Consider the following 25,287-nt stretch of genomic DNA (forward strand, 5'->3'; position numbering starts at 1 on the left):
ATATTACAGAAATTACGAGTCCGAATAATAATAGTTGATTAAGAATAATATTTTTTATGTAAAGTAACTAATATGCATGTAAATAGATATGTTTTCTTATAAGATTTATGAAATTGTAAGAAATGCGGAACAAACTAAAAAATACATATAACAGTTTAGGTTTGAACCTTGAGGCACACCTCCATTCTTAAAGGAAAAAATCTGTAATTGGGTCAGCGCACATTCTTGATTGTTTCATAAGTGATAAACAACAAAATTCCAGAATGTGTCGACTCCTCGCGTTACTAAAATCTGAAATTTTTCATTTGTTATCGTGTTATAACAATGTTTGTTCTATAAAAGTCTGCATTACATAAATTTCTAGGTTTTTTAAAATAAAAAAAAATCAATGAATAAATAAATGTACAAAATTATTATTTAAATTGAACTTGAATTATTAATTAACTTAATGAAATTCCAAACAATAATCCTTAATTTTAGAAACAAAAAATAATCCTTTTGTATTTTTTGTTTCTGAAAATCCAATTGGTTACACTATTTTTATTCAATATATATTAAATAGAGGATGATTGAACTTTTTTAAATTTAAGTTGAATTACATTCATTACCAAATTACAGAAATATAGAGTTTCAAAATATCTTTTTTTTTTAATTTTCTTTATTCTACATAATGATTATAATTTAAGGGATACAAATTATAACTACTAACTAAACGGTAAATAAGGAATTTATAAAAAATGAATATTTTATAACTACTTTGAATTTCATTTCGCATTTGATAAATTATATTGACTTTTCATTATAATTATGGCACAGAATGTTTAAATACTCTAAAGTATTTGAAACTCTCTACCAACATATTTTCTATTTACTTAATTTAAGTTAGTTAAAATATATATTAAAAGAGAAACATTGGATAAATATTATTAGAAATAATTTAATTCATTTTTTTTATGAATCATTACAATATTGCTATTATTGATTAGAAACGTATTTCGTATTGTTTGGATGTTAAGATATAATAATGTGTTGATAATTAATACCAATATTTTTGTAAATAATTAAGAAAAAAAATGATTAAAATGTTAAATATTTAGTTTTGGTTTCCTATTAACACCTTGATTAGAACATTATTTTGGTTTTAATGAGTTGTTGCTAATGAAAACCAATAGTTTTCTATATAATTTATAAAAACTTTGATTGAGTAAAATAATTAACTTTCTTTATTTTTGTAATAAAGATATAAATAAATAATAAATTTTCTTATAATTTAATTGTCGATTAGTTCTGGTTTTTCGCATCAGCAATAGCGAAAAATATACTGAAAAGAAAATCGCATTAGCCGGGTAATTTCACTCTCATCCCCCCGTGGAGGAATAATTTCGTCAATTTCTACCGAAAGAAAAAAAAAAGAAAGAGAGAGATAGAGATTATAGAGGAAAAAAAAGCGCAGAGAAAGAGAAGATTACGTCCGAAATCTGACAGATGTGCATTTTTACCGTTTGTTTCGTTACATACATATAATTTTTTCGGTTTGAACGTTCTCTGGCTTTGAATCTACCACTACCCCCAAAAAGGAAACGCGATGCGAACGTTGCACGCATGTGCGTCGATAAACATCCCCTCAGCGACACGCAGCTCCCTCTGTGCGGCCGTTGCTCCTTCCGCGCGAATGGGCAATTACCGCACCGGAATCGATCGTTTGCACCCTCCTCTCGACGAACGCGATTGGTCGACGTCTTCGGTGCCCTCTCCCGATTGGTTCAGAGCGTGACGTCGGGTACCCACCTCGTCGTAGGTATCCGAGAGTCGGCATGATGTATTATCAGTTGGTCGTTGCGTTCAGGTGCTCGAGCAACAACAACAGACGCCCGAAGGGACTCACGACGTCGCGACGCCGACACACATACACACACAACTGAACACCGCCGCCGCACACAAAAAGGGACACTCGTCGCGACGCCGGTACCGAAGATAGTGTGTTGGAGAGAGATAGACGTATACGCAGAGTAGAGAAGACACCGCGCGCGATTTAGTGACGACTCATTAAGTAGTCAAGTATGATAATGTTTCGGCGCTAATTGAGCTGCACAAATGCGATTCTGATTTTCGACGACGATGGCCCTTCAACTGTGATACTAATTGATAAGGACTACCTGACTTCGTTTCTCTCTTAATTTTCTCTCTTCCGTTTCTTCATTCAATTTTAATTCGTGTGCGCGCTTTTTGCATCCTCATCTTCCAGTGATACACTATTTATTCTACTACTTCTTCTATTGGTGCGTGTTCTGTGTTCGTTTATCCGATATGACTATTTGACTTCGACTCTACCAACAACATACATAAACACTCGTAAGTTTTAAACATCTAATTACTTTCATTTATTATTGAATTGTGTAAAATTGAATTCTTATTAATTTTCAAATTTCTCAATAAACAGTTTTTTCAAGAATTAATTAACATATCTCAACTCATTCACTATTCCATTAATATTAATTTTAATAATAATGATCTCTTTATATATGTTACAAACACCTTTTTCTCAAACAATTCATCCCATATTAATATATATTTTGATTATACAACTTGATATAAATTACTTCATTCACAAGGCTTTTATTTAATTAACTAATTTGTCTTTAAATCTATCTTGGCTCTAATGTGCTGAAATATTTCTTTACTAATTTATAAATATCAAAATTCCTATTTTCTCATCAATAGTTTAATAGATTTCTTATATTTTTGTATATTTTATCATTCATTTCAATTATTCAACTGACTTCAAACTTTTTTCATTTAAATAATAATGTAACAATATTATATTTACAATTTATTCATATACTGTATAATACAATTAATTCCGTTAAGAATTATATAAATTTTCGTTCTAATTATCAAAATTATTATAAATTAATTACAATTATTAACATTTTTTTGTTCTAATTATTTATTTAAGAATATAACAATTAATATTATCATTTGGAAATTAATTTTCATTACTTTGTTATACATTTTTACTCAATACGTATTTAATAATATAAAAATTTATGATTAATCATTATATTTTTTTAACTTTCATTTATTATTTGTTTCCTTCGCAGAAATTAGATTCACTTCGAAAAATAATCATTTTATTCTACTAAAATTATTCATAGATTATTACACAAGTTTATTAAATCATTTCGCATGATTTACCTCCAGCGTCCGACGTCAATTGAAAATTATTCAAGCTCATTTACGTTAAATTTGCTTTAAACATAGAAGCAAATAAATTCAGTTAAATTCTTTAATAGAATACAAATTTCAATCTTATTCGATTTTTATTTATATTTTATATCTTACATATTTTTTTAAATACTTAATTAATTTGCGTGTTTTAATTAGAATTAGAAAGTTTATTGGTATATTAGAAACAATAATATTTCATTTTTATTTCTAGTACTAAATAAATTATATCAATTCAGTTTATAAATATACATTTTTATATAATAGAGATTTTTATCAGTCATATACCCCAAATCTAATCGCTTTTATATAATTTCATTGTAGAATTATTGATATTTCATGTAAATTTCTTATAGAAAACAAAAAATATTTATAATTACGTTTATAAAGCCTCCAAATTAGAGGCAATAAACATCTGTAAATAATTTAATTTTAATTTTATATAATTAAGATTAAATTCATATTTCTTTACCAATTTGTGTTAAATATAAAAAAATAGAAATAGGCATAAAGTTTTCTTCCAATATCCTTTTAGTCGAAAGGTCTAATACTACAAAATGTCTTAAAAATCAACGCAAGAAACATTTTTTTAATTTATTTCTATCGATCAACAACGATTATTTAACTTGAAGTTCAATTTAAAGTTACGTGTCATTAGAAAAAGCATGAATATAGTATAAAAAATTATAAAAATCTTTTTTAACAAAACTAATTCTAATGTTTGTTCACAAAATATTAATATGGTGAAAAGATAAATTAAAGTAATAATTAAACATAATTGTAGCTTAACCTTTAACCACTCGCGTCGTTGTAAAAAGTACACCAATATTCTAAGAAATTATACCACATCTTTATTATCTTTTCCCCATCTATGACACTTAACGTTACCTATGCTCAAAGTGGTGCAAAATTGTGTTGATTGCGGCACAAATAAGTTGTTTTTGTGCACGTTCATTCTTGCTCTGCAGTGTTGATGTAATGGCAAACGATGCTGATACCTTTACTGACAAATATATAAAGGACAATGACGACAATTCCGATTCAGAAATTAATATATTATAAATCTAATAAAAAATCATTAGTTAACATGAAAAAGTTATTTCTTGTCGTAATACAATTATTTATGCATTCCGTCTGGCAGTAATACATGTGGTGTATAAAATACATCGCGTGAGTAATTCATAGAAATATCAGAGCGCGAGTAGTTAAAGGTTAATCGTGAAATCATTAAAAAAACCGATCGATGCAATCAATTTTCGTATTTCACATATAATCTGAGTATTTTAAGCACGTGCCAAATTCAAGCCGGAATTATAACGCTTCCTTAATAGAGATTTTTATCAGTCATATACTCCAAATCTAATCGCTTCGAAATTTTGGCAACAAAAAAAACGCGTATAATTTTGATAATGAATTCTTTTAATGCAAGTACTTAAAACCAATCGAATTAAGGTAAAATAAAAAGTACTAATCGCATCCTCGAGGCTCAACGATTTTTTGCATAATGCCTCATTGTTAATTTAAAATTTAAAGATAACGTTACTTTAATTAATTGAATTGATAATGATAAAAACTTAATGATGTGTATTTTTTTAGTAATTATTATAGCATTTTTTGTTACTAAATATAGATTTTCTTTTTCATGAATAAAATTGATTAACATATACATTTTTTAGGTGAAATTCTATTACTGATTATCCCAAGCGAGAATCACTGCTCTATATTATGTAAGCGCAGTGCAGAAGAGAATTTCAGTTATTCAATCATTATTTTTTTTTTAGTTTTTTTATACTTTTTAAAAAATAAAAAACGTTGTTTTTTCTAAATTAATTGGAAATTTTAAGCATTGTGAAGAAATACTAATCTTATTTGGTAAATTTTCTATTAAGATGTATTACATACTTTTTGTAATTCAGCAAATCCTTTTTTTGAATGGAAATATTGAATCAATGAACTTTCTGATCACAAAAAGTATTTATTGATTAGAATTGATTCATTATTATCTAAGTATTCTGCAGAAGCAAACAGCATTTCGATAAACCTCATCGTCAAGTGAATTTATACTGTTTTTCCTCTGGTTTTTCCTTTTACTGAATGGAAAAGGTTTTTTTATACTTATAGAAAAATGAATATCTTTTTTAATTAAATTTTGAAACTCTTTTCCTCTTTCTATCTATCTCTCCTTCTTTTTTTTTCTGTCGAAGAAAATAAAATTTGAAAAGGTAAATCGCGTCCGAAGGGTTTGTGAGAAGGGAAAAGGCATTGTTCTTTTTAAATGGGCCGCCTTTTGAGTCCAGATTTTCGGGCGAGTAACAACTTCTCTGCACAATTCTCCTTTCGCAATCGAGCGGAACCCGTTTCGCCGCTAAATGGATTATTTCATTTTATTGTTAATTACCTCTCCTCGATTCTATTTACTGCGGAAACTTTTCACTTTTGTTCGAAACAAGTTTCTACAACGAAAGTATCTAAAAAAATAAAAAAGAACTGTACAGTTTTCGGTCAATTGATCTCCATTTATTATAGATTACATGAAACAAAGAAAAGAAAATACTGCTACTCGATGTTTTATATCTCAATTTTTGCAGCGTATATTTCTCGAATGGATTAATTCTCGATTAATACAATATTTGTCAAATTTGTATAGGAATTGAGTTTCAACAATAAAACAATCTGAAATAAGTGTAATTTTTGATCAATTTGTCTTCATGTATTACAAATTAAATAAAAAAATAAATTGTTGCTACACGATGTTTTATAAATCATTACTTCTATAGTCGATATTACTTGTTGGATGGGTTATTAAGTTAACGTTTTCAACTCAAATTTAAATGTATATGATTTTCTACTAAAATTGATATATTTATACAATTTTATTAAAAAAAGCTTCATTTCTTGTTTTGATAATGATATAAAAAAAAAACTAAATACTTTCCGTTGAATTGATTTTAGATAAAATTAAACTTATTTTACATATTTTGGATAGTTTTAATCTTATAATTTTCCAATTTAATGTTAACATGATTTCTTCTATAATGTACAAAAAATGAGTTAAAAGTATTTCTTTTTTTATGAAAGATTTTGAGTAAATCGAATTGAATAAATGACTTTCATAATTTAATTACTAATTATAAAGAAACAAGATTATTTTTTGGACATTAATGAAACCAAGTGAAATTAAGAAACAAAGCGAAAAGTGCGAAGTTTAATTAATCAACTTTTCCTTTTTTCATAAATACTTTTAACGCACTTTTTTGCGTTGAATATTTAGAAGTTTGGGTATTTAATTAGCGAAACACAAAAGGGATGTAATTGCAACGTAAAAAAAAGTGAAAGAGACGTAAATAGATGACGATTTTTTGCGACGGAAATAAAAAATCGTTCTTCGAATTGGTGAGGTGTTTCCTCCCTCGCCAATTTTCAAGACCACGTTCATCCTCATCCCCCTACACTGAAGCCGCCGTGCATGCACCCGTTTTAATAATCTGTTAAGCACCACCCGGAAATATTCCGAGACACTTCAGGGCCGAAGCTCCCTCCGCTCTTCAAATATAATAAATAACCATTTAGCCACTATCACAATGAAGAAACGAGCTTTATTAGAAGACGCAGTTTACTACCTAGGGAAAATGTATTAAAATCAATTTGTGCATGTTTAGTGGAGGGTGGCTGGTTTTCGAGTGGTCTGGATCTGGATGGTGTTTCGGGGATTGAGGAGGAGGCATTTAGGTGTTTATTGGGTCGCAACCCCTGCACGCATAAACCGTTCCCTCTCTGCCACACGGCGGATGGTGGAGGGTTTTACGAAAGATAACGAAACGCGGGTTAATTTTCATTAGTAGAGCGGAGCGAAACGGAGATTTATCTCTCCACTTATCCGAAATAAGCCCAAACCTTTGCTAATACTTATTTATCCACGTTTGTTCTTTTTTTCTGGTGTGTTCCAGGTTACTGTTCGTTCCCGGAGGAGTCCAAAATCGCCGCCATCATTCTGCCGGCACAGCAATTGGGTGCCACGGTGGCACCATGGCCTACTGCCATTACGTCCGTCGACGATATGGCACATAAAGGTAAAGGTAATGCCCACAAATCAACGATTAATTTTATTGTGCGTGCGGTCTATACCTAAAAGCAAATTGCATCCAATGTGTTGATCCACGCATTACAAACTATAATCAAATTATTATATTAACTGACAACTTGATAGCTAATGCGACGTTAATTTGTTTCGTTCTCGTTGACAATTCAAATTTCCACATCATTTAAATTAAATTATCTCATAAAATACTCTTTTTCCAACACGACGTTTTGTAAAATTGTGTTGAATTAAGCAAGAAAATAATCAAATTGACATTTTACTGACAACTCAATGCATACGTTTTGTTTACATTAAAAAACATGTAGGATTTTAGCACCGAAACTGTGAAATATAGTCGTAATTATTAAAAAATTAAAATTTACACAATCTTATTTCAATATCATCTCAAACTCATTTATTTCTTTTGCAAAATTTGGTAAAACTAGAATTAATTAAAGCGATAATAGAATTAACAAATTACTGATTCATAAAACAATTGATTGATTGGTAGAAAGAACTTACCTCAATAATATTTTACTATAACACTAGTTACCAATTCTACTATAACATTAATTTCAATACCATCTACATTGTCATTTAATTGACAACAAGATATCATGAAAACAAAGTTCATTTATTTTGTTTACAAATAACAAAATTATGACAAACTAGATGGCAGGTGAAATAAAGACTTTCTTTGAATATATTCTTGAAATCATACATAAATATACGAATTCTAAGTTTTGTTGTAATTCTCGTCTTAATTAAGATTAAACTTATTTTTTGTTAATACCTCTTAAAACTATATATTTGTAATTCAATATATCGACATATGAATACATATTTTTTCCACATCTATACTATATTTATCATGACATGAGAGATTGGTAATAATTATTATTGCTATTTAAAAATTACCTTTAAGTAAAACTCACTAAATGACCTTGAATAAAATCAAATGCTTTAAAAAGTTCATGTATTTTCTTTACATCTAATGTAAAACATTTAATTGAATAATGTTATTTTTTAACAATTTTTTTAATAAAATAATCATAAATTTAGATTACAACGCAATTACAGTAAATTTATTGCTAATTTATTATGTTTCTTTAAGAAGAAATGCCATATTTAGGTAAAAAAATAAGTATGAAATAGATTAATTCAAAGAGTTGATTTAAAATTGAACTTCTGAAATAAAAGAACGAATAAAGAATGAAGTTCAAAAGTGCTGTGTTTCGGTCATCAATCAAGTAGTTCGTAAGTGGAAAAGTGATTTTATTTGCTCTCTCTTGAGAGAGAGAGAAAGAGACGAGAGGAGATATAGGTGACAAATGGAATCTGTTTGTGAGAGGTGAATCCAGCTCGATTTTTCTACGTGTATTTCGCCTCACACTCGGCTGTGCAACCGCACTTTCCGCCCTTAACCCCTCGGTAATCTTATTCATTGGTTAAGATCCGCGTTGTCATCCGTACAATGGGCCGAACCCCGCTGCCGCCGTTTCCATCTCCCACTCCCACAGCCGCCGTCGCCTCTCGCATCCGGAAGTGATGCACATTATTCCGGGAAGGAAGTTTCACTTGTCACCGCCAGCTCGCAGCCTTCTTTATGTCGCCTTAAGATATTTATTATTTTCAAACCAACAACCCTAACCCCAATCCCCTCATGCAACGTGCATGGCTTCTAAGCGCAACTCGCACACCCCCTTCATCATCACACATTGTATGCATTTGATAAATATTCAAAGTCATTTTAGAGCGTATTTAAGATCGCGACAGATAAAGGACGATTAGCTGTTGATGAGTCTGAACACATCCATCACATTTTCAATAAATCACAATATCTCCATCTATATTACATAAAAGATGTTGTTTTTTTATACATTTTCGAAAGCCAATATTTTGTATTTACATAATTAAAATATTATTTTCATATTATTTGCATTTTCTCAAGACAACATGAAAAAATCGCAAAAGTTTGGTGTACCAATAATATTGAAAGTTAATTAAGAAAATATATAAATAATTTAAGAATACAATATTCTATACAACAAAGAAGTGAGTTTTTAGTATACTTATTTGTGAAGAAACTTGTAAAAGTAATTTTTCTATTGTCATAGAAATCCTACAGACAATTGACAGATGTGTCAATGTATTAATTGATGGTTATTATTGCAGAGGGTTGTTTTTCAAATATAAATCTGGGGTGTTACACTGGAAGTGCAAACATTCGGTTGAATGTTGACGGGATGCGGAGAAATCTGAAGACGCGCGATTAATCCTTGATTAGTGTAGTTTGTTTCTGGTGGGGGAGTCGTGGTTCGGTCGGGTCCAGCTAGTTTGATCTATATAAATACGAATGTATTACAAAGTGGATAATAGGGGGGTCTCTGTTGTGTTTGCTGGAACCCTCGTGCTCTCCGGGCCCGGAGGACATGATCGGTAAACATGGGCTGAATGGGCCTTAATCCTGTGCCGTGTCCACAAACGCCACATAACACTTCAAACCTCACCGCACCAATTCATCCCACCGACACACACACATACACATACAACGTGAATCCTGCAAAAACCCTCCTCTGCACCCCCTGGCACAGAGACCCGTCCACGAAACAGGCAAAGCCATTGTCATCATTTGCACTACAAAGTCGACCAATTAACTCCCACTGCTGATATCCCGCTTATCAAAGTTCTAATTAATGAACGACACCCTTCCAGAATTGGATCATCTTCCGTGATTCCACAAATACTCATTACATCCGTATATACAAATTACACATTTTCAGTAGAATCGGGAAAACTTTGTTGAAAGTAATTTAACTACTATTTTCAAGTGGTAACATAAAAGAAACAGTTACAAACAAATTACTTGTCAAGTATCACATTTTATGTGTAAATTGACAAATTACTTGTGTTAATAATATTTAGTCAAAATTGGATCATCTTCAATTTTATAATAAAAATGGATAATGTATGTTAAAAGAAACTATACTTTTGTTTGTAAGTATTGATATAATTGGACAAGTATTAGATTTTCTGTAATTGCAAATTGACAAACAAGATAATTAATAATTTATTTACATGTCATATCATTTTTGTCAGTTTACATGTTTATCCAAATTTTTAAATTTTATATTTTACTAACATTTTCCAATTCATATAAAATCCATAACTATATTGATTTTGATCTAACTTAGTAATAATATATGTATTTGTATATTGTATAGTAACTCTCTATTAAATATGATTAAACCTTAAAGATTTTAAAATCTATAGAATCACCCGTATAATATTCAATTTGTCATTCATTTTATGTCACTCAGAATTATACTAAAATAAGCATGTTGATTTTTACTGCTGAAACAAAAATGCATCAATCAAGAAAAATATTAAATATGTATTTGATAATAGACTTGTAAAAAGTGTTTTTAAAAAAATATGAGTTATTGACTGCAGTCTTACCACCATTTTTTTTAAATAATTTAATTAAGTCAATTGTGACTTTAATAGTACTAAAACCAAAATTTGAAAATTTATTATTACTATTTAAATAATATTAATGTTAATGCAAGAATACAAAAAAAAATAATAAAATAGACAGCCAACTGCTGAAAATTATTTAACAATTAAAAAGGATACAAATATTTATGAATTTCACTTTCATTTAAAGTTATTATAAGTTAATAAAACACTGTAGCAACCAAAAAATTATATAAAGTATGAAATAAAAAAACATTAGTTGTCTACTGACGAGTATCTTAAATAATTGTTGATTTCAAGTTTAGTTTAACGCAGTTGCTTTCTATTCAAAATTCAAAATAAGACATAAATTGTTATGGGTTTAAACCAGAGATCATAAACCATTTGAATCCTGGCTCATGTATCCGATTTACGTGAATGCATCGGCGTCGTTTTAGAACCGCAACGAATGAAAGGGATGATATGAACGTAGCAGCACGTGGTTTTCGGGTATTTAGGGGACAAAAACTACCACTGACAAATACATCCAGCTTGTATGTTTGACTGACACGCATCTTGTTTAGGCGCGGAGAGCGAAACAAATGCAATTTGCGCGTTTCAAATGGATCGCTTTTGAAGGGCCTTCGACCCCCACACAGAAAACCAGAAACGCAGCCCAACACAAACGGAAACCGCAACAAACAAATTTTCGAAACCGGTGCCGAATTAAATAGAACGATTTCATCAATGCCTGTTTGTGTGATATCAAGAGAAAGAGAAAGAACAGAAGAGAGACGGAGTGTGTGTTTTCGTGCACCCTCCTCCACCTCCGGTGTGATTGACATTTTCTGGGGGAAGGAAAATGAACGGTCGCAGCAGCAGCCGCCGCCGCGTTTTCCGAGATTTCTTCGGGAAATGCCTCACACTTGTCACTTCCGTTTCCCTTCCGACGACAGATGAACAACTCACTAGTCCCGTCACGTAGCGCCAGCCCTCGGATAAATTGCTAGAAAGAGAGGAGGACCGGAAAAAAAAAGAGGATGAGGAAGAATCGAAGATTGAGAGAAAAATTGCGGAAAATTCGTGAACAATAATTTTCGGAGGCCCGTGCTTATATAAATATAAATTCATTCCCATTGTCCGCAGCAGCGTCTTTATTGTTGTCGCCGACCGTAAATTTCTTTAAGCACCGGACAGGGGATGAGATTTAGGACTCGAAATCACTTCCTCAAATAGCCGAAGACACTCACACACACACACAATGAACTCCCAGAACACCCGAAGAACTGAGGCCTGGAACAAAATTGTAATGGACATCCGCAAAGATTTACTCCCTCTATTCCCCGTACACTTCTTCACCCTCTCAATCTCTTCTTTCTTTCTTTTAAAATAATTTCAATTTTTTTTCCTTCCGTGGAAGATATTATATTTTTTTTTTGTTGTATTCCGCGGGGGCGGCGATCGATGCCCGCCGCTCCCCCTTCGGAGCGTTTGAAGAGTAGAATTTCACAGTCCACTTGCGCGATCGCAGTTTCTGCATGAAGATCGCTTTTCGTGGATGTTGGAAAATAAAAAGTGAACGTATTTGGAAAAGGGAAAAAAGAAGACCGGTGAACCGGAGCGAAAATACTCTCTTTTTTTTTTGTTCATATCTGTTCCAAGTGCAACCTGGCTCCTACGTCCTTCGCACGCCCACAAAGGGAACCTCGCAGATTTTTGTTTTCAATTTAATTTTTTTCATTCACAAAAAATTGCATAAAATGCATGAATAAAATATGTAATGTATTGTTGTTGTTTATATCTATGTATAAGATATTTGATATTACTTTGAGTTAAGGTGGAAAGTACAAAAAAATCATGCAATAACTTGTATCACTTTGTCATAAAATCAAGTGACCTTGGAGAGAGACGAAGTATAACAAAACAACGTGTACTATTATTGAATGTCAATCAGTTGTCAATAATTGATCAATTAAAATTGAAAGGTGAAAACGTTTTTTTTTTTCGTTTTTATAATGTTTAGTGTAGAAAACAACATTCGATGCAATCTGCGCAAATCATTACCACTGTTTATAATATAAAATGTTGCAGTCTCGTTCTCTTTTGCAGGTAATATTCAAGAAGGTAGTAGCAATTTGTAGAGATAGGATAGTAGCTTGGAACGAGGCCCCCTTTGGGCTGGCGCCGGTGCACCCCAACAGTTGCAAAACAAACAGCTCGAACACACCGAGATCGTTGTTTTGCAACTCGGCAGGAACCGCGACTTCGGCCAGCTCAATAGTGGCCTCGTTGACGAGCAAGGTTATTGTCAATTGACGACATCGGACTATAGCTTGTTTGTCACACCGTTTTGATAAAAAGCACAGTGCGAAGAGCAACACCTAAAACAAAATAACAACAACACAAAAAAAAAAACTAGTAAAGAGTGAAGATAAAAATATAATGCTGCATCCTCACTATGCGTAACATATAAGTCAAGTGTACCAACTGCTATATAAGTTTCATCAATAGTAGTTGGTATGTTTGAATGATATTTTCAAGTAACGGGTAGTGTGGACGCAGCATTATGCCTTTAACAACCCTTTTGAAAGTCGAAATGTTGAATTGCCTTTGTAATCGTGGTACTGTGGCCCAGGTCATAGCGGTGTGAACCAGCTAGGCGGTGTTTTCGTCAGCGGACGTCCCTTGCCGGATTCCACGCGACAGAAGATCGTGGAATTGGCGCACTCTGGCGCCAGGCCGTGCGATATTTCCCGAATCCTGCAGGTGTCCAATGGCTGCGTCTCGAAGATCCTCGGAAGGTGAGAGATTTGAATTCCGACCGTCCAACGATCTGGAGATGATCATGCAAAGCATACCCGATATTCCAGATACTACGAGACTGGTTCGATTCGACCGAGGGCCATTGGAGGTTCGAAGCCGCGCGTTGCCACCGCCGAGGTGGTCTCCAAGATATCCGCCTACAAACGCGAGTGTCCTTCCATCTTCGCCTGGGAGATCAGAGATAGGCTGCTGCAAGAGGCGGTCTGCACAAACGACAACATCCCCAGCGTAAGTTTCTATTTCATATACACACTAACATATGTTGAATCACTTGCAAATTTTATTTGTTTATGACCCAATCATACCAATGATTCCTTAAAATATGAATTCATCTGTTAGATGTTTTTTTGCTTGTACGAATTACATTTTTCAGAGTATTTCAACATTATCAAGATGTGTCGTTACTTACACTCAACACTGTTAGTAATGACACATCTTCATTTCAAACAGAACATAAAAAAGCTGTAAGGGTGCCAATATTAAAAGGGATTAGGGTTTTATTGGAAAATCTGGTTTTAATTTGATGCTAGATATCGTAATTTAGAATGGCACGCGGCCGCCACGTGGCGGATTATTGCACATTGCATATTACGACCCCTTTTTCAGTTGGAAAAGGAACGATTTCCTTTATTGCCCGGCCACGTGGCTCCCGGACGCGCGCATTTATAATAGTAAAAGAGTGAGAGGAATCGAAAAATAAAATACAAAAACAAGAAAGGATATGTAAAAAAGTGCCCGAAAAAATAAACTGTGGGAAACTGCAAAGTAACAAAAATTGAGTCAAACCTAATAACGGGGGTGCCCAGTCTATAATTTCGATCGATACGGGTGGCGGCGTGTTTAATCCTCGAACACCCCACTCGCCATCTTCGAGCCTCTTCGCCTAACACCCACCCATCCCCCCGTGAACCATCCGAAACCCTCCACACCACCCCCGGCCGTTAACAAGTTTAGCCAACGCGTTTAATCATTTCGTAATCATCGGTTTAACCTGCGTGACGGGGGGCTCTTATGTAACTTCGATCCATCCGGTCTCTCGTCTCGCCGGTTTCTCTCTTGCAGCCAGTCCTCCAGAACGACCCCCCGTATTGAGGGAGCCTTCCTTCCTTTCTTCCGCATATTAGAGACGACCTCCACCCTCCTGTTCTGTGCAAAGTACACATGCATGAAACGCATGCAAAACCCGTGCCAAATTTCGTTCACGCTTTTTTTCCAATCTTTTCCTCCTCCTCTCTCTGCATTTAAACATTTCAATTCACACGACATCTACAGCACTAACGAAGATTTGATGCTAACAACATTGATGCTCAAAACACTTAACTCAGTGATATCGGCAGTACAAATCTAAGAAATTTTTAATATCTGAAGTATAAAATTTACAGTCAATCAAAATATTATTAACCAATATCTCTGCTATTTATATTTCACAAAGTAACGTTTTAAAAGGGAGAAAATCAAAATAATTAATAATATAAAACAAATCAATAATCTATAAATCAATAATTGTTTTAGTTTTAATTAGTGTTTAGTCAATATATATGGTATAAAACATCAAAATCATACAAAGATTCATTAACAAAAGGTAACAGTTGAATTTAAGTAGAAAATATTAATAATTATCGTATTATTTCGTCTATTATTTATCTTAAGAATTATTAATATTAAAATATAAGTGGTAAAACTTTAAGAAATTAAATGATAATAGTATTATAGTAATGTTAATGCTATTTAATATCTTATTATCACCTACAAATATCAAAGATGAGCTTTAAACATGCTATTTGCTTTTCAAAAGAATCCATAAACAATCTGTTACTGTTCGAGATTCACTCTGAAAGCAATAAATACTCATTTGTTGCTGTCGTTTGAAGTGCAGTTTGTCGGAATCGAAAGTCAATTTACATTATAACCCCCTTGGTATGCGAGCTGCCGCCCCATCCTTTTCCTCCTCCTTCTCCTCCTCTTCCTCCGCCGCCGCCGAGAAGTATTTTTTGATTGCGAAGGAAACGGCCGACACAAAAGGGAATATCCTCGTTTATTGGACGCATGCAAATTTCCATGGCAACATTCCACCCCCCGTCCCCGCTCCCGCCGACAACGATGACGACTACCGCCGCTCCCGCATCTTAGCATAGAGAGAGCAGAAAAACAAAAAAATAAATGTTCATGTGTTCTATCGTATACACATATAGAAAGACGCAAATAGAAAGAGTCGGAGAGTTGATATGAAAACAGGAAGAAAAAGAAAAGGGAAAAATGTACCGGTATATGGATTTTTCACTAAAATGCGCAACTTCTTTCTTTCTCACCTTTATAGCACACACAATCCGCATACACGGAAGAGAAATTGCGAAACTGGAAGCGAAGATCCTTTGTCTCTTTCTTTTTTAATACGGCCGGAGAGTAATATCTATATGGCTGCGAGAGTCGTTAGGTGAAATATAACGAGGAAAGAAAGATTCTCCAGCTCGTACTGTTCCATTACAATATTGTTCATGCAAAGCTGAACAATAATCTTCCATTTATTAATTGCTCGTATCAAATCTAATTAAAAGCTTGTTCAAAACTTATTCCACATAACTAAACAAATTAATGTAATATCCTTAATTAATATAGTATTTGTTGATGTTTTATAAACTTTTCACAGGAAAAAAGAACTTGGCAAAATTCTTTTACAAAAATATTAAAATTTTTCTTTTTCAATAAGCATAATTATAAAAAAAAATCATTTTTCAATTAATAAACAAAAGTTTATTTAATAATTTTAATATTAACAATTCTTAAGATAAATAATAGAAAAAATAATATGATTATACTTAAAATTATCCATTAATATTATTAATAACAAATAAGTTTAATAAAATTGTCTTTAGTTTATATGTAAAAATAGGAAATGTGTAGAAAATTGCGTTTTGGTTGAAAAAAAAATAAAGAAAAGAAGTAGAAGGTAAATGATGTTTGATGATGATGGTAGGACAGGAAGAAATCGAGTTTCGCGGAATTTTCGTGGCGCGAGAAATTGAATTCGTGCAGAAATTTGTCTCCGGCAAAAATGAATTATGCGGAAGTTTCCGTGTAGTGTCCCGCAAATGGAATAACGAGTCGTCCCACAAATCGAGTCTGGATCTCGTTATGGAGGTATTTTATTTAGTCTTCCGTGGAAAAGATTGGAAGAAGCGACGGCGGCAGCGGCGATGACGGTGGAGACAGCGGGGGCAGTGCGGGAAGGTTTTGGGAGGAGAAGGCCTTTCTGGCAGCATTTTAAACCTGATTCCTCTCGCTTGACTGGCTGAAGTCGGCCCAATCAATGCGCGGTCCGCACCCACGCAAAAGGGAGGACGCGAAGGGTGGCCCAACATCGCCTACTGCCGCTGCTGCTGATGCTTCTCCCTGCTGCGATGGGGGAACGAGAAGAACATGGGAATGGATCGAGGAATGGGGCAAACATAAAAAAGGAGACGAAGGAACGGGGGAGAAAAACGAAAACGAAAAGGATGACACAACCTCGTGCCCGATTTTTCCCCAGTCCGGCTCATTTCCAACGATTTTCCTAACATCCAGAAAATCCCTGCTCTGCCAGCAATTGAAATCCGAATGCTAATTGCGTAATGCCAACAGGATGTACAAGGCTATCGCCTGTTGCGAACCCTCGTCATCCATTTAATAAAACCGCTTACATCAAGCATCCGTCTATTCATCAACGCATTTATTAATAGATTCCAACTATCTATTATTTCAATGAAGTTTTCTCTTTTAACTAATCACCAATTGCAAGATCTTAATGTTTATTAAATATTTTACCATTGAGTTATTACCAAATCTTGTTATTTTTCTAGTATTAAACTTCAAAACACCGAAATAATGCAATTAATAACTTTATCGTTATATAATAAACAGTACTATTAACTGATTTGTTATTTAATGTATCCATTCAAAATGACTAAATCAATGAAAACATAAATATTTCATGAATTTGCATACTTCACGTAAAGTTGTATATTTCCTGGAGTTAATTACGTTTTCAAGATTTGATTCTATGTATACAGTTATTACATTCCCTGAAAATATTTATTAAAATCAATGAGTTACTGACTCATAAAACAAACTTTCGACAATAATATATTCTGAAACAATATTTACTATTTCAATTATTGCTTAATGCAATTGTAAAGTACTTTTGAAAATTTATATGAATTATTGACAATTTTAATATATGAAATTTTAAGTAAATCTTCTGCTATATTGATAAATAGTAAAATCAATAGTAAAGAACTTTATGTCGTTTGATGGTGCGATGGTTGCAATAACATTTGTGCGAGAAGTTTGCGAATTCTTGCTAAGTGCAGCACAATGAAAAGTTTTCACAACTACCGTAGCATTTCGTTTTTGATACGCTGAAGACGATAGTCTTGTTGGAATCGCGAACGGAGGGAGAAAATGACACAGTAATGATAATGATATGTGGCAGTCGGGGAAATCTGCATTTTAATATTTATCCCGGTTTCTGTTTTCCGGCTCACCATTCTTCTTCCTTTATGTACAACTGTATGTTTTTCTGCGCCTCTTCCTTCTCCATTGCTTTCCCTTCCTGTGCGCTCAGGATATAAAAGGAGTCGTCCGTCGGCGATATTTATTGTCGCCCAGCTGCGAAGTGGGAAGTTGGCGGTGGGAGAGGACGGCGTCGCGACGCGTTCGCCTCTTCCGGCCACGCGAATTCTAATGCATTATGCATGGATCCGACTTCAGCCTTCCTACAGCCACTTCTCTGCCGTCCCCTGCACTTATTATCACACGGTACGATGGTCCGGCACAATCCATCCATTCACTCTACTTCTTCCGAGGTGGATGGACAATGGTCTCAACTCCTTCGTTTTATACGTTACCATCACAACCTTAGTAAGATCAAATTCTTGTAGGCTGCTGCAAACTATACTCTTATGACAGAGAAAATCAGAAATTCTAGGGTGGTGGGTGGAAAGACAGAGAAAGAGACTGAGGGTGGTTGTTCTATATGGCAGAAGACGGAATTGTGCTGCGTAATGTTCGAGGGGTGGCAGGCAGCAAACCGTAAACACAAGTGCGAAGGGTGCATAGATTTACCGCGTGTTTGCGACGAAAGCCAAGCCCTTCTCCAACATCCTTGACCTAAAACAAATATTTACTCTGCAATCTCTACAGTATTTCTTTGCGCTTCGCCCTTTGCTGAACGCGTCGTTATATTGTTTATCCAAAAACAAATCACTACTTGTTAAATAAACGTAACTCACATTCTGCTATTAGTTTTCCACAATTTATTCACGAAGTTGAAAAAAGTTACTTTTACTTATATTTACAAGCTCTCTGATATATCAACAATATATAAAATAATAATAGAATTATAGAATTCTTAAAATGCATGACTGAAAAACCTTGTCATTTTAATTTACAAGTCAAATCTCGTTAGCTTTATTCGAATAGTATGATCAAGCAATTTGATTTACTAAAAGGCTTAATCGAATTTATTAAGTAAATTAACAAAATAAGAAGTAACAAATTTAAACTCTCAATGGATGATGATGATGTGTATATAAATGACATAGCTTAACAAGTTAAATGATTCGAATAATATATTAATTACTTTGAAGATGAAGTAACCAGTTCGATTTCCGACGTTATACAAACAGCCATTGTACGAAATGGTAATCTTCGATTTTTCTCATGAAGAACAATATCAGAGAGTTTTAATTACTCGAGGGGTTCTCGTTCCGTTGTGCCGTCTGTGTATGTATGCGTTTTTTTTTTGTGATTTCCGTTTTTGTTTTTAATCTCTCTTATATTCTTGAGTCTCGACGTCGTGATGTGTGGGGAGGAAGGGCCGCCGCTGTCGATGCCCGTCAATGAGTCCTTGCCGGAGTCCTTCTCCAGTCTCTCACTCTCTCTTTATATCTATGTCTCTCTTGCACTCATGCATCAGAATACATCTATCCTCGCCTCGGACTACTTTTTGTGTGTATGTGTCCCTTCGTTTTGCGAGCGGGACACAAAGCGCCGCAGGGGATCCACTAGCTATTGGCATTCTATTCACGACGACCCCGTGATCCATCCATTATGACCTTTTTTCTACTTGCGCGACCCTTTGTACTTAATGTTTTAAAGAACCCAGCCTCGTTCTCGCTCTCTCAATATACGTATGTTCTCCTTAGTTTTTCGATTCCCAATGCACCTATGACTATATATATTTCACATCTTTTTTTTTTGGCCATATTCCGAGATCCTTTTATGTTTGTTTTTTTTTGTTCAATCTCGCAGATATCTTCTTGTGATTAATTGATGCTTCGCCGAAAGAGCCCTCGATATTTACGAGTTCGTTACGCAGCCAATCGATAATTTTGCATGTATTAAGCTTAAATTAAATTAAATTCCTTGGTGAAAGATTTCATCATTTCGCAATCTTCTAAAAAGTAAATTTCACAATAAATTAGAAAAATTGATTATTTTCTTTTTCGAAATCTTAAACGTAGTCGAAAATTACATAATTATGGTGGTAACTATCCACCGGGAAAAGATCACCTACCTAATGCGATCTTAAATTTACTCAATGTGATGAAAAGATTGTGAACAAAATTACACGACATAAAAAAAATAATTATAATCTATTTGGTATATATAAATATAATAATCGATATAAAACTTCTATATTTTAAATAAAAATGAAGATATTTTTTATTGATAAAAATACAGTAATTATAATAAACTGTGAACATGGAAGATAGAAAACTTATTAATCTATTGGTATATATTGTCTAACGTGTTTCTTGTGACTATATGGCGTGGCGTATAAATTTGATCAAAGGGAGTGAAAATATCGGAAGAGATAGGGTAGAAGTCACACGAATATATCGCTTTTCTTGTCGCATCGAAAAAGGAAACAAAGCAAACCACAAAACTGCGAGATAATACAGATATTTATAGGTTTTCTTACTCTTATATTTCTATTTTTCTTCTATCCCTTTTTGTAGGTGTCTTCGATAAATCGAGTTCTGAGGAATTTGGCCGCGCAGAAGGAGCAAGCAACAACGCCCCAAGTAACCACCGGCAACGATGCGGTTTACGACAAGCTGCGACTCTTGAACGGTAGCCAAAGCAGCTGGAGGCCGTCCCCGTGGTACTCGGCTGGCAACAGCCCCTTCCCCCTGCAGCCCTTGAGCCCGCCGCCCACCATTCTTCCAGATGATCTTCACTCCAAGAAAGGTGAGTGCCTCCATTACACGTCGCATTTAACGCCTGCTTGAAGTGCCAGGTGAATATTTGTTACCGGTACATAGAGGGATGGGGTGATGGTTAATTACGTGGAGAATAAACTTTTAATTGGATTGTCGTTAGTGTCGTTCGCGATGATCGCTCTGGGGTGGAGGTGTGGGTTCCGGGGTGTAACTCTCGTCGAGGACGATTAGTGTGTCAAAGTGTTAGGAAAGGGAGGCGGGGGTATGGTTCTGAAGGCGGCGGTGGCGGGCGCTCCTCGAGTGTTTAAGATTTAGCTTAAAGGAAGCGTGACGTCACACCGCGAATGTCTCTCGGGGGTGTATTGATTCCGTCCCCGCGGGGCCCTTTGTGCGCTCCAGCGACGACCCCACTACGCCCCCCAGATTGCCGCCACCGACTCTGCCGCCGCGTCTCCGCCGCCCCCTCTGGTGGTAACGTCGTTTGTTTGTTGACACTTTGATTCGGGGAGCGTCAAAGACCGTTGCGATTTTAACACCGCAAATCCTCCCCCATAGACCTTCCATGATTTCTACTTATTTCCTGTTTTGCAAATTATCAGCGAGGGTGCATTTGCAATCTACTACAATTTTTTGTCAAAGGCTAAGTGTGCAATTTGCTAAATCTTCATGTTATACAATGCCCTAAATATTCTGATCATCCAATAAATATGATTAATATATTTCAAGCAATTAAGTATAGATTCATTCAAATATTTTTTAATGGAATGATATTTTATCAAAGGAGAGAAAATCTTTATTAATATTAAAGAATTTTATTTCGTGTACTATTATATTAATATAAAATTATTTAAAAAAAAAGCAAACTTAAAAATATTATTACTTGAGAAAATCTTGTTCGAACGATTTCATTCAACGTCAGATTTTTGTATATTGTTGTCGAGTGATTCTCAAGTATGGATGGTACAAAAGAAGGTTACATCGCGTTCCTACGTCTTCTTTAGACTGTATCAATTATGAAAGGTTTTTCCATTCTCAAAGGGTGGAAAGGTTTGTTTCCTTTTTTATTCAGACATCCACTTTCAAGTGGATCCAAAAAGTTGTACTACATCTTGCGCGCACGAGAAAGTGTTCGTGTGTATATATCTTTCTGTGTGTGTGTGTGTAAATGTATTATATAACTGGCATTTCTGTGCGGATTTGAATCGGCACTTGAGCTGAGAGGCGGCTCAACAAAGCCAATGCTTGCAGTCTAAACGTGGGAGCTCCCCTTTGTACGGATTTACTCGCCGAAGTATAAACGCTGTTAAGATATTTATCAACTTACAATAGATATAAACATTCACCTATATCCTGACAGGATGCCAAATTTATATTTTAAAAAATACACTACAAAATTTACGTATTGAATCGCTTTGTTATGAAACATTATTATTCAATTTATATAATTCCCAATAATAAGTATTACATCTATTTAAGTAACTTTGTTATGATAGTAATATTTTAAATTTCATTGATTAATCTTGTTTCGTTACATTTTATTTTATTTGAATTGACACACATTTTACAAATGAATTACTATTATCATCGTTAATAGCAACCCTTGTAGATACAAATATTTATTAGAAGTTTGTATAAATTGACGTAGTTTTGAACTTTTAAATACTCATACAGGAATTCTTATATAAGTTCTAATTTAATTTAATGCACCCCGAATTCATTCATATAATTTTGTATAAAAAATTGTTATTTTGTCGTGGTTTTAAAGAGGGTGAACGTCCGGATGGTCGAATTAATCCTTAACATATTGTTTGTGTGTGTGTGCGTCTGCGGACTTAGTATACGGCATGGGATTTGCCATGTTTTGGAATGTTCGACGCAATCTGTGTCGTGTATAATAAGCCGGATTACAAGCGTTTTAGTGTATAGAAACTAAGTACTTCTACAAGGACTTTAGTGAGCCGAAATCGTACCACCTATAAACAGACGCGCCAAGCGAAAGGACGGAAAATCTCATGCGGTCCTGTGGGAACGTTCCGATATGGATCTCGCGCTGCGGGGATTCCCCTCGATTGCGCCGATAATAATAATATAAAAAAAACTAATGTACTCCCTATATTCTCATTAAGAAATTTAATTTGAAGAAAAATTGCTTTGCCTTCTATTGTTAACTATTTTAATAAGATTCTACTTTTTGTATGTAAAATCGATAATATTACATGTATTAAGCTTAAATTAAATTAAATTCCTTGGTGAACCAATGATTTCATCATTTCGCAATTTTCTAAAAAGTATATTTCACAATAAATTGAAATATTTTCTTTTTTGAAATCGGTAAACGTAGTAATGATTAGCTAGTACCTGAAATTAAAATTACATAATTATGTAACTATGTACTCCCTATATTTTAATTAAGAAATTTAATTTGAAGAAAAAAGCTTTACCTTCTATTCTTAACTATATATTTGAAATAAAAATACATTTAATATCAAAATATATAAAAGTCAGTGAGACGAACAAACTTTATAATGAATATTAATCAAGGAATAAACAAAAGGAAAAACATTTGTACGGAATTTAATGGTTTATACGTTTCTTCGTACTTTTTTCATTACGTTCATAATATTTAGATGAGAGAGGGGGACTATTAAATTGTAAATTTTCCGCCCTTTTCTCGGGAGCTAAAATGGGGTGAGAAATCTGTCAGTTTTTTAATTAGTTTTTCACGTGCCCACCGAGACACGACAAATATACAAACAGTAATGGTTACAAATACAAAAAAAAAAGTTTAACACACAAAATATGGAGTGAAAAACAAAACGTATCGGAAGAGCGAAAAAATAATAATATTGCGAACTGGAGAAGGAGGCAGCAGAAGCAACAACAAAAACAACAAAACAGGAAAAAAAAACAGTTGCGAGAGAAAAAGCGGGAAAATATGAAAGAGGAGAGTTTTCCAAGCACTCAAACCAACGAGCCGTGCGAAAAACTGAAACGAACGGAAAATGTGTTTGTTGTTTGTGTTTTTGCGAATGTGTATATGTATGTGTGTATGTTTGTAGACGCGTGGCTCAAAAATTATGGAATGAAAATAACGAAAGCACGACTGGCTGGTAAAGGTGGTGGGGTGGGTTTTGGGATGCGAGAGAAAATATAGTGTGTGTGTATGGAAAAACGTTTTGGTTTTGGGGCAAATGGCGAACATGACAAGTCAGTGTAGCGTAATGGAAAACGTACACACAAAGAGCACCGAACGCGAAATTTTAATTAATGCGTTATAATTTCATTAGTGCTTGTGGAATTGAATATTGTTGCAGTAAATTGGTTCAAATTGAACAATTGTTTCGCTGCTCCGGGGGCGCCGAAAATAACAGGGTGGCAACAACAACAGCGGCGGTGGCGGCTTCGCAAAAAAAAGAAAATATTGTATGAAAATTGAAAATTGCTGCTCGTCCTCTATCTGTCCATGTCTGTGTTGAAGGGGTGTGGGTTCAGGTTCAGTCTGTTTACACAATTTCGAGGGTAGCATCGAATCGCGCTCTCCCTCCGGTTCGCTGTTTGCTCTTCGTGTTGTTGTTTTTTTATTTCGGTGATTTTTTAACCGATGTGTCACTTGCAGTTGCGTTATTTAAACTGATACAATGTTGCGAGCGGCCCCGGAGGCAGCGAATTAGTTAAATTACAAACGCGCGGGGGGCGGGTGGCCGCGGCATCCACTTTGTAAACCGCCCCCGCAGCAACAGCAGCCGGCCCCGAGCCCTGATTACACGCCACGCCACGCAGCGGCCGAACGCCACTTACTATCTTGTCATATACAAAAAGAACTCATTACCCGAATTACATTAGCCACACTGTTTACCATGCACGTTTAATCTCATTTTCCTTTCATCCATTCACCTTCTCAGAGCAAACCCCCATTAAATAAAACCGACAAATAAACGGTGTATTTATTTACTTTCAAAGGGGAAATCATACCACTTAAAGGATGTCTTCATAACCAAGCTATTTTCAGTTGTAATAGAATAGAATATATTATAACTATTTGCGAAAATACTGCAGTGATTTCCATGAATGTATTAAATTATTATCATAATAATTTTTACTTTATTTCGCATAAATGAAAAATTGTAGTCAATAGCACTTTGTGTCATGCTTGTCATTCACATAAATTAATTTTATTATTAATACATAGTTCAACTATATTTTCGTAACTTAGCATCATCAAAGGATGGATATTCATCATACATTAAAATAATATTTTTAATATTCCCATAGTTTCAATTCTTTTAACGGGCAATTTACTGTCTAAAAGATTATCTGACTAGCTGACAAATTGTGTATCTATATTACCACAATGTTATTATATTTCCTAGATAACTTTAACTTTATGTAAAACTCATTTTCATATTGTTTTTTACATGCTGCAAAAATTGATTGTTTGGTTGCATAAATATTACTAGACATTAGCTTTGTATTGCAAATACAGAATAGTAATAGATTATATAA

The 25,287-nt window shown here is 34.1% G+C and overlaps 1 protein-coding gene across 4 annotated transcripts in view; it reads left to right on the plus strand.

Moving 5' to 3' along the window:
- Positions 1-1,830: 1,830 nt before the first annotated feature.
- LOC108560549 (paired box protein Pax-6-like) overlaps positions 1,831-25,287 on the plus strand; it is a 39,591-nt gene continuing 16,134 nt past the window's right edge. For 3 of the 4 annotated variants that reach the window (XM_017918146.1, XM_017918149.1, XM_017918148.1), the window contains exons 1-5: positions 1,831-2,352; positions 7,173-7,301; positions 13,395-13,560; positions 13,630-13,810; positions 20,581-20,812. In XM_017918146.1, the coding sequence (XP_017773635.1) occupies positions 7,283-7,301; positions 13,395-13,560; positions 13,630-13,810; positions 20,581-20,812 (598 nt within the window). In that variant the 5' untranslated portion in view covers positions 1,831-2,352; positions 7,173-7,282. The remainder of the gene's footprint in view (positions 2,353-7,172; positions 7,302-13,394; positions 13,561-13,629; positions 13,811-20,580; positions 20,813-25,287) is intronic. The other variant, XM_017918147.1, reaches the window with a different exon arrangement.

The sequence above is a fragment of the Nicrophorus vespilloides genome, unplaced genomic scaffold (assembly GCF_001412225.1).
Source record: "Nicrophorus vespilloides isolate i.1.1-1 unplaced genomic scaffold, Nicve_v1.0, whole genome shotgun sequence".
Classification (NCBI taxonomy): Eukaryota; Metazoa; Arthropoda; class Insecta; order Coleoptera; family Silphidae; genus Nicrophorus; species Nicrophorus vespilloides.